Source organism: Lethenteron reissneri, chromosome 22 (assembly GCF_015708825.2).
Source record: "Lethenteron reissneri isolate LAM-NWPU_2019-01 chromosome 22, ASM1570882v1, whole genome shotgun sequence".
Classification (NCBI taxonomy): domain Eukaryota; kingdom Metazoa; phylum Chordata; class Hyperoartia; order Petromyzontiformes; family Petromyzontidae; genus Lethenteron; species Lethenteron reissneri.
The window spans coordinates 5,431,946-5,442,496 of NC_083800.1; the positions used below are offsets into that span (position 1 = coordinate 5,431,946).

General features: G+C 45.8%; 1 protein-coding gene across 2 annotated transcripts; it reads right to left on the minus strand.

The window, feature by feature from the left end:
* Positions 1-299: 299 nt before the first annotated feature.
* Positions 300-9,977, minus strand: LOC133345558 (alpha-1A adrenergic receptor-like). 2 transcript variants are annotated; one of them, XM_061556446.1, is made up of 3 exons: positions 9,893-9,977; positions 8,254-9,651; positions 300-3,842 (listed from the first exon to the last, which is right to left on the minus strand). In XM_061556446.1, exons 2-3 carry the CDS (start codon positions 9,173-9,175, stop codon positions 3,403-3,405), a joined length of 1,362 nt encoding a protein of 453 aa, XP_061412430.1. In that variant the 5' UTR covers positions 9,176-9,651; positions 9,893-9,977; the 3' UTR covers positions 300-3,402. The 2 variants fall into 2 exon arrangements, with proteins under 2 accessions (XP_061412430.1, XP_061412429.1); XM_061556445.1 differs by lacking the exon at positions 9,893-9,977 and having other exon boundaries at positions 8,254-9,884.
* Between the last annotated feature and the right edge of the window lie 574 nt (positions 9,978-10,551).

Sequence of the window (10,551 nt, forward strand, 5' to 3'; positions counted from 1 at the left end):
CTGGCCCACGTGGAGTGACGTCATGCGCGGGACACAGATATTCTTGGCTCATTATAGTAGTAAATTCCTGTACAAGTGGATATGCCGTAGGGTACATTTACAACAGATGTAAAATGAGATTACTGCTCAAGCGTATCTTAAGCAAAGAAGCACTGAATAGTGTTTTATTAACATTTTTATTTTATTTCTAACTTCGTGACTTTACCGAAAGAACCAAAGAGTATGGATTCCTACAGTCACGAAAGCTTCAAGTCAAGATTGAAGCACTGAATCCGTGTTTCATGTTGGGAGAGAGAGAGAGACAGAGGGCTAGGAAGGTAATCCCTGCACACCCTTTATGCAGTGGGTTTCTGAGTCACTGCACTTGGGTTGAATTACCTGTATGTCCAGCAAGCCTGAACCGCAATGGAAATTTGATATTCTGTCGTGGAAACGCCTCCTGGGATAAATACAAAATAAAATCTCATTGAAATTCGTGGACTGTCGTGGTTTAACAACGCACAGTAGTTCATGAGCCAAGTTGACAGGCGAACAAAAACATTTTATACAATACACGGTGGTCCATGTCTTTGCTTATTCATTTCAGTTTTCACACACATTGGCACGCAACCAATATTAAGTTTAAGATAATAAAATGGGGGAGGGGGTCACAAGACATCTGGTCCACCTTGTAGAATTTAAGAAAAAAAAAACTGGTACCAGTTTGTGATGAGTATGCTGTTGTGGAAACAATTGGGCCAACGATGATGTTAAGTTGGGTGGGATTATGGAAGACCAAGGAAACCCCCCCCCACTCCCCAAGCACAACAATCAACTGAACACATACCGTTCATTGCAGTTTATTTTCAGGAAAACAAGCATGTCTGCATTTTGATTTGCAACACCAATCTACCAAAACAAAGTATTAAGAAGGAATGCTAGCGGACAGGCTGCCTGTTAAAAGCATAACCGTGTGGTTGGTTGTGCTGTGGGTTTCTTTAAGCTTCAGAGCAGCCAGATGGTTTCCGGTGTTACAGCCAGAGGAAGCGCGGTAAAGATCTGGTTGTCTCGGTTGGGGCATGGCCGAATGGAAAACATTTTTCAGGAACGTAACCTCGACGACAGCTCGAGTAGCTCAAGCACGTGATCATCTGTGTAGGTCATTCACATGTGGAAGCCCAAGTGACTACCCTCTTACTATTTGCGTGCTTAGAAAATGTCATTCTGTGCTGCGTATCTCCATAACGATTGCATTACAAGGTCCAGTGGTGTATAATTTGTACCAAGCGTGTTGTTTTCATCACCTTCTGGGTCAAGGGAGCATAAAAATGAGACTCCCACTCAGAGAGCAACAGGGAGGCTGTGCACGGACTCATTAAATCTGATATTAACTGGAGATTGCACCACGCACCCATTTATAGCCTGTGGTTTTCTATTGTAGGGTCGTGTAATAATAATGTGGGGCTAAATAACATTGTGAATTGGCTTTGCAAAAAGGTGTTTATTTATTCTGTACGTGGTTATGATTTGCGTCCCTATGTATTTCAATTGACTAGAAACGCAAACTGCATTCGTGAATAAGGGAGGCCAACAATGAGATACAAACAAAACATTACTTTAACAGCAGTTCTTGAACATTGATACAGAGTCTCAAAAACATTACCATTTGAACTATCATGTCATTTCAGTAATGTCTTAGCAAAAAGTAAACATACCGTATTAGATTCAGTAGTGAGAGTATATTAAATATCCTTTGAAAGTAATAATGCCAGGAGAGATGCTTTTAGAAAAATGCCTTCTAAAATGGGCTCCATAATTACCCACATCAAGAGTTTGATTCTAACTCGTGGACATCTTATTTACATTGAGGTTAATTAGACAGAACATTTGTACATGAGCTCTTTTTTCGTGTTGTTCTAACTTTTGATCCACATTTTTATTAACGCATGTGTCATATATATGAAGAAAACTAATTTATAGGCTATATCATTTTAAAATGTCAGAGCGTTGGGGTAGTGGGTTGCACAGTGGGCTCGGAACCCATCACCTGAGTTGGATTCCTGGCCACGGCTGACATCAGTTGGTGAGTAATATCTAAACTCTGTCTTTCCCGTTAGCAGCCTGCACTGACCAGCACGGTGAGGTATGGTCAAACAATCCCCCCCTCGCCCCCTCCATGACCAACATTTTGCGTGGAGAGCTTCATCCTGCAGTGGATCGACACAGTTAATACATATATATTTGCAAACGTTGAAATCAAGCACAAAATAACCCGTTGTTCAAGGTTCCTGAGTAACTCAAGATCATTATAAGTATTTTATATTTTCAACACGTACATATTTATTGTTTTACTTCATCCAATATTCACAAAGGTGACATCTTACAGGCTTATCAACAACTTCACAACGTCTGACATCGGTTTATCAAATCGAGGCACACCTATATTTGTACATTTTGGAGGTACATATAATGCCATGGAGTGTTACGCCGTAAACATCAACATCACGCAAAGCGCTCACTGACATTGCCGTTTTCAGTTTTCTTTAAAAGTCGTCGTGTTACGCCGTAAACATCAACATCACGCAAAGCGCTCACTGACATTGCCGTTTTCAGTTTTCTTTAAAAGTCGTCGTGAGTTCAAACAACGCCATTAAAGGGGTAATTTGCACTTTGCCACAACAACAAAAATGTCAATCCTCAAACACCAAACCCTGCAACCGTGGTGCACAATCAAAAACACGGTACAAAATGAATTCAATAGCAATATGTGACCACAAGAGGGCACCATCGTGTTTTTTTTTATTCTGGACGAGTTTTTTTTATTTCGTTAAACAGGAGGCTTCAACACCACCGATTTGGTTATATATCTGCATTGCGTATTGGTTTTGATGAATTAGTCAAAGCGATTGCAAGAAAACTAATGAAATGTCTTTCATAGCTTATTTCGCATACGCTACACGAATGAACGTCCAATGAGAATGCAATCGGGGCCTTAAAATAACACCGACAAGACAATCCCAAGGACGTCTGTTTTTAGCGTCCGGTTTTGTGTTAATTCGCACGAGAATTGATGGCCTATAGTTCTCAGTCCAACACACATAATCGACATCATCTTCATATGTAGGCGACTTTTGGTTGTAAACGTTACAGACCAGGAGAAAATGCGACAGCTGCCACTTAAACGTGGTCCAAAGACGAATCGTTGACATATGCCTTCAGTTTGGAATGTATTTTTTCCCCACATCGGGTTGTATTTTTCAATAATTTAATCACGCTTCGTGACCTATAAAACACATTACCATAATAATAATATTAATACCAATATATACATTCACAATTAATATATATTATACATATACAGCACATACGACGTTTCGGATTATACTTGCGCGTACAATCGCTTAACGGAAATTTCGTTCAGCATTACGTCTCGGGCTGCGGAGAATTGGCCCGCTCCAGTATCAGCGCGGTGCCACTCAGGGCTTTCGAGGTGCTGAGCAACCTCCAGCCTCTGAGGCTGTCCTGCGAAACCGGTGACGGTTCGTCGGGACTCCGGCTCCTCTCGCAGAGGCCGTCCGGGCTGCATCCCCCGTGGACCTCGTGCAGCTGCGAGAGGTGGGAACTGCCTTTGCGACCGCCGCTGTAGCTGCTGCCCGTCGACGACGCGTGGTGGAGACCCCACGGCTGCCTCCGCCGCCGCTGCCCTTCCCGGCAGTGGCAACGCAGGGCGCGCAGGAAGGCCCTCTTGAACTCCTGGCTCGAGCACGGGTAGATGAGCGGGTTGATGCAGCTGTTGAAGTAGCCGAGCCAGAAGACCACCTTGAACACGGTCTGCGATGGCCTCACCGAGGGGAAGAATGAACCTGTGGGGTGCAAAAAAAACGCAAACCAATGCGTTAGGGAAGTGTTTTTTTCTTTCTCGCCACCACGACTGCGTGCGCAGAGGAGTATCCATCACCTACTTAAAAGCCAGCTGTTGCATATGTCTCTCAGCAGAAGTAGCACGATGAAGAATACGTGCTTTGAATACAGTGTATCCAAGCTTTAAAAATATATATATTTAGAAATTCACCCATCCATCTTTAGCGACCAATTTAAAAAGTTCATATACAACCATTTACCGAGTTAGATTATTCCGTGATGATGGCGGCATGGCAGTGGAGCACGTGCACAATCAACATAAACAACTCGAAACATTCGTCAATGACACTGCCCGAAACGTTAATCTATAATAGGTGACGTTTTGGGCAACGGCCCTTCTTCATAGCACGTAATTACGGAGTTCAACGGACACATAAAGGCAAAGTGGACAACACGGAATCTCATACATTGTGACACTTTTGTTTCTTGAGCCCAGGTGAAATTAACGATAACATATCTTGATTATTGAATATTAGTAATATGTAGAAGGGAAATAATAAAATAATACAAATATAAAACAATACAAATTCGCACGACGTTTCGACTGCAACACAAGCAATCATTATCAGGTGTGATGATAATCATCAATTACCTGATGATGATTGATCAGGTGTGATGATGATCATCAATCACCTGATGATGATTGCTTGTGTTGCAGTCGAAACGTCGTGAGAATTTTTTTTGTTTTATATTATTTTATTGTTTCCCTTCTACGTGACTTTACCAAAAGAACCAATAATATGAATCTCTGCAGTCACGAAAGCTTTAAATCAAAATTAGTAATATGGTTATGATTGCACGCATCTCCGATTTGCACGGTTAGCTACGTACAGTGCGAAATAAGTTCAACATACATAGGAAAACATTTCAATAAATGTAGTGTCTTGCGTAACACGTAGGCGTTCGCGACCAGTATTATTCATAATGAAGGTTTTTGGGTTAGATCGCGTTATTCGAAATGTGTCGCAACCTTCCACCACCCGACACGGCCAATCAGTAAAAAATGTGTCACGTTAACAAAACGCCAATTAATTACTTCTTCAGCCCACCGGTGTGTTTGAAGAGTGAATCCACAACAGTTAGAATTTGAGTAGTCCGACGTTTCGCTGGTTATTACATCCAGCATCTTCGGGCGATTTCCAGAATAGTGTCTTATTCAGACGTAATTCTAGTTTTAATTGAAGCATTTTTTGCACGTGGCTGGAGACGTGGGATATGGTGGTCGACATAAGTGCCCCACGCACATGTCGGTATAGCAATTAAACCCTTCTGTTCACGCTTCCCCTCATGAACATGAATTGCTTCGTTGCCTACTGATGGGTTCCCATCTCTGTGTGGTCCACCAACCCCGGCCCCGAGGCTTAGGATTGGCGTCTGCCACCACGCCATCCGAATACGTGTGTACGCGTGTAATGCACGCACACCGTATTTACATTCTTGCGATGTTCCGACACGCGATTGGCCAGATTCACATACGGTTCTCCAGCATGGTACTCCGATGTGTGTTACGGGTTGTACCGTCCGTAGATGTTTGCAAAACTGACAATTAAAATATCGTATTGGCGTCGTGCCCCAATGCTGGTGTTGAACAGAGACATCAGCACATTGTATTCAAACGCCCACACGAAAAGGAACATTCGCAAATACGGGAATGTGACCCAATCTGTTAATGTTACTTTATTAAAATGTGTTGACGCTTTTTTTTTCATGCAAAGAAGAGATCGTGTTACATTTATATTATTGGTCATAATGTACAGCCATATGTCAGTACATTGCCGGACGCAGGCATTTCCACGCTCTATGTTTGACTATACTTCACCACGCTGTTCAGTGCAGGGCATGTGTGTGTACAAGTAGAAGTGCAAAACATTGCAACTGCAGATAACAATTAGGGTTAGTAAAGAAGGAAAGAATGTTGGAGCGGTGGTGCAGTTACATGGCGCTGCGTCATGAGCCGAGACAACTTGATTCCTAGCCACTGGAAACATATCTGAAACGGCCACAGCGCTCCCCTTTACCAACCTGCACTAACCAACATGGTGAAGTATGGATAAAAGTAACCCCCACAACCGACACGACGTTCCGAGGCCGTCATGCAGCAATGGGTTGGCTTATGCTTGTGAATTAAATAAAAACCGCAATTGAAGCACATCACTGTGATATAACGTGGCCTTAAACCCTGCACCATAGTTATACACTCATGCATGCGGATTTGTTTTCATATCACCTACACGTGTACATCCATTTGTCAAGTCACTGGTAGATGAAGGCCTCTCCACTCCATGCGGATCGTTGTTGATAATTGAACATACTTCACCTCGCTGGTCAGTGCAGGTTGACAAAGGCGTGGAGCAGTGTATATGAGAGAGCATATAAGTGCAGTACAGAAATGGAATGTGTCTGCCCCTTTAAAAAAATAACGAGAAGAGCTCAGCGATGTGAATTATAGGGCCACTAATCGTTGTTGTTTACGTTTTTGGTTGGGTTTGAAATGTGCTGCTTTGGCATTGGCGACGGCAGGAGACATGCAGTCGAGGACTGCTCGCATGCAAGAAGGCGATTTGTATGAAGTGCAGGTCCAAAATTTACGTTGGTTCAAAACTCCGCAATGTGATAAATCGAGTTCCTTTGTGCATTAATCTGAATTGTGAACTATAAAGTTCCGCGAAACTCTCACAAAGCAATGATTTACACGAGGATATATTTTCAACACCGCTAGGTTATGTGTCCGGAGAGGCATAATTTAAACAAAACACGTCGTTCCCATTACGTTGTGTATCTCTCGCCGCAAGAGATGAACTCCCACGCATCTCAAATGATGGGGAGGAGGTGAATTGACTCACTTGTGCCCGAAATTTAATGGAATTTATCCAATCTCTGCAGCCGGTTTTTATTATCCTCTGGAAAGGCTGCAACACATCGATCAACCCACACATGCACGCAGCGTGGTTTTAAAAAAAAAGAGCGTGTTTTTTACGAAGGGAAAGCGCTTTCTGAATTGTATAATTGTTACAAGTTGTTCGCATTTAAAACGGGTTGTCGATATTATTGATACCATAACGGGATTAATAGCCCAGAAGCTGTTATAACATCTGGAGTGAGTTAAGCGTCGTTTAATTTGCGTGAGCATCATAAACATCTGACTCGGCCGTGGTTTGTGGCATGAGGTGGCTTCAACCAAACTCGCTCCGAACGCCTCGTTGTTGGATCTTGGGAGCTCAGCGGGATTTTTTTTGAAGCCTGGCAATTAGGAACTCAGGTGGGTATATGCGTGGCTCTTCGAGGTGTAGCCAGGAGGTGGCATCGTTGCGTGCCACACGCCAGAGGTCGCAAACGGATTTTGATTCCTTACCCGTACCCTACCCGAAATGAGTGACAAACGGCTACTCACCAGTGACTCACGGCCGCACCAGGGTCGCAAACTGGTACCCGTACCCGGCCGGGTACGGGTAGCCGGGTATCGGGTAGGGTACGGGTATCGGGTACCCGGTTGCGACCTCTGCCACACGCCTTGTTTCATGCGTGGTGGGTGTTCTCCGGGTTTCTGTGTCGTACCACACAGAGTCAAACTCCCATGAACAAAATGAGCCAACCATCCCAGGGTAGCAAGACCCTCTCAAAAAAGTATTGTGTACCACTGAGGCATTTCTGGGGGGGTGGGGGGGGGATATTGCTGTGATAGAATATTAAATTGCAACAATTAATTATGAATTTAAACATCACGTAATCGCGCTTTGTTAATCCACCGCTGGATGTGGGGTCTCCCCACGCTGTCAACCATGGGAGGTTATTTGACCATACTTCACAACACTGGCAAGTGCGAGTTGATGGAGCAGGGGAACCAGGATCGGTTCGGATATCACTCACTCAACAAACTAAGAGCGCAGTGCACCAACCACTGCACTACTGCTCTATCCGATTATTACGTATTACCTGTTCATTAAAATGAAAGAGGATACGGGTTAGCGCACCCGAATTGCAATCGAGAGGTCACCGTTTCGATTTCCCGGAGCGGCAGCTTAAGCAATGGTGAAAGTTTCTGAAATCACCCCGCCTCTGTCCTACCTCGCAGTATAAATGGGTACGACACACATTAATTGACCGTCAGGGGCGTGTGGTGGGGTAAGGTGTGGGTAACTCCAACCTATTCCGAGCCGTCTGGTCACTGTGAAAGAGTAGGCCAATGTACCCGCACGAGAGGGGCTCCCGAAAGTCGAGAGCCTTCCGCCAGCAGTGGCGTGAGCAAGTAAATTGCAGGGCTGCACCTTCATCTACAAATAAAGGCCACCCGGTCTATCTCTCAACCCAAGGTATTGTACAAATGTGGAGTGCTTTCAGGGAGGCTCAGCTTACCGATGGGCAGAGCGATGAAGAATGGGAGCCAGCAGAGAATGAAAACTCCAACGACGATCCCGAGTGTCTTAGCCGCCTTCTTCTCGCGGGAGAACTTCATGAACCGCACGGACAAGGAGCTCCTGAAGTGAGGTCCCTTGCTGGTGTCCCTGAGCGAGTATTCCCCCGGAGCGATGGTCCTCCTGTGTATGCGCAGGGTGACCTCTTCGGAAGAGCTGGAGCGCTCCCGCTTGATGCCCTCCTCGAGGCTCTTGGTCTGCCGACGCGCCGCGACGTACACCCGGCAGTACATGGCCAGCAGGATGACAAGCGGAATGTAGAAGGAGCCCATGGCCGAGAAGAGCGCGTAGCCTGGCACCTCCGTGATCTCGCAGACGGTCTCATCTGGTGGCGCCGGCTCCTTCCAGCCGAGCAGGGGACCAACCGAGATGACGATGGCCAGCACCCACACGGCTATGAGGATGAGCAGCACTCGGCGTTCGGTCATGATGGTCGGGTAGCGCAGCGGGTAGCTGACCCCTATGTAGCGGTCGATGGAGATGGCGCACAGGCTCATGATGGAGGCAGTGCAGCACAGGACGTCTAGCGCCGCCCAGATGTCACAGAAGATCCGTCCGAAGACCCAGTAACCCAGTATCTCGAATGTGGCCGAGAATGGCAACACGGTGGTGCTGAGCAGGAGGTCGGCGCTCGCCAGGTTGATGATAAAGTAGTTGGTGACGGTGCGCAGGTGTTTGTTGCAGACCACGGAGAGGACCACCAGGATGTTGCCTGCGATGGCAAAGATGATGAATGCGCCGAGGACCAGCGCCAAGGTGACAGCTCTTCTCGGCTCCACGGTCGGACTCGTCTCGTTGCTGACGCTGATGCCTTCCGAAGTCCCATTCAGATGTGAGGTTGAGTTTTCGTGAGTCACAAACATGTTGTCGCACTTATTTGGCCCGTCTTCGAAACCGACTGGAGGCTTCGGTCCTAGCCCACGGGATGTTATCCATTCAAGTAACTTAGCGTGTGTCTGCTATGCGCAACTTTGTACTAATAAATAACACAACCCTAAATATATTAATACACTGTGATATTATTTAAAATCGCACTGCGAGAAAACTGAGATTTCTATGCCGATATATTTCCGCGTGTAAAGTCAACTAAACTTTTAAAAACACGTATTTAATCAAACAAAACTACCGCAGCATCTTAAGAGCGGCAAGCGTCCTCCTTGCAGTGTTACTGAACTAATCTCTCCTCGAATCGCATACATGTAACGGGCTATACATAGGCACACTAATATGACGACGGTGGCGGTGGTGGTCGATGATGAATGAGGGGGAGGGGGCCCGTCGAATATTCTTTCAACGTTGCTGCCACCACCACCACCGCGGGCTTCACTCCAACGCCGAACTGCGCGCAAGAAAGTGACAGCGGCAAAAGGCGGCACGCGAATACACACACACACAGACCCAGACATATATACACCCACGTGTCCAGCCACTGGTCGGTCATCTCTCGTGACGCCGATGTGTGCGCGTAGAGCATCGACTCTATAAATAGCGCTGTGAAAAAACGTTGGCAGCTCAGAGATTCCGTATCATGACTGAACTAACAGCAAAACCACCGCCCCACTCCCCTCTCCCCAAGGTACCTGCTTATGTTTGATTCTACTGATGCTTTTTTTTTGCTTTCCACGGATACTTTGAGGGTTTGTAGGCTTATAGCTGAACGATTCTGCTGCTGCTGTTGCTGTTGCTGCTGGAGCTGCAAGAATCTCGTTACTGCACACACATATATATAAGCACATGTTAATGCTTGACGTTGCTTGCCAAATGACGTCACGCTTGCGAATTCATTTTTTTCTGGGGGCGTTTTAGTTTTTTTCTCCCTTCTCTTTTTTGCAAAACGTGATCTGCTCGCTTTGTGCACCGCGCAAACGGAAATTCACATTTGCTGCAAATCAGTACTGCACTGCTTCGTGGTGAAATGTCGCGAAATCAGTTTAACGTAGACCCAAAGAATCTAAGTTTAACGTAGATCCCACGCGTAGTATACAACAACATTGTCACCGCGGCTTCTTGTAAAGGACATCGCTGTGTCGCACGATCTTCACGGGACCGTGCACGCAGCGTGACTTCGTTCAGAGAGGGCAAAATACAACGCGACAAATTTGTAGTTGTTAAACAAATGCTAAACACGGACCGGGTATCGATACGATCTGCCTGTTGCCTATCGTGTGTGCCGTTCTAGCTCTCACCCGAAATGTACACAACGTGTGAGGAAAGGCTGGGACGCCCACTGCTTAATTGT

Bases quoted from the DNA above. Each gene is read 5' to 3' on its own strand.
- LOC133345558 (XM_061556446.1), bottom strand. From the start codon at position 9,175: ATGTTTGTGACTCACGAAAACTCAACCTCACATCTGAATGGGACTTCG. The intron at 3,843-8,253 runs GTAAGCTGAGCC...TGCACCCCACAG, and splicing joins CTTCATCGCTCTGCCCATCG to GTTCATTCTTCCCCTCGGTG.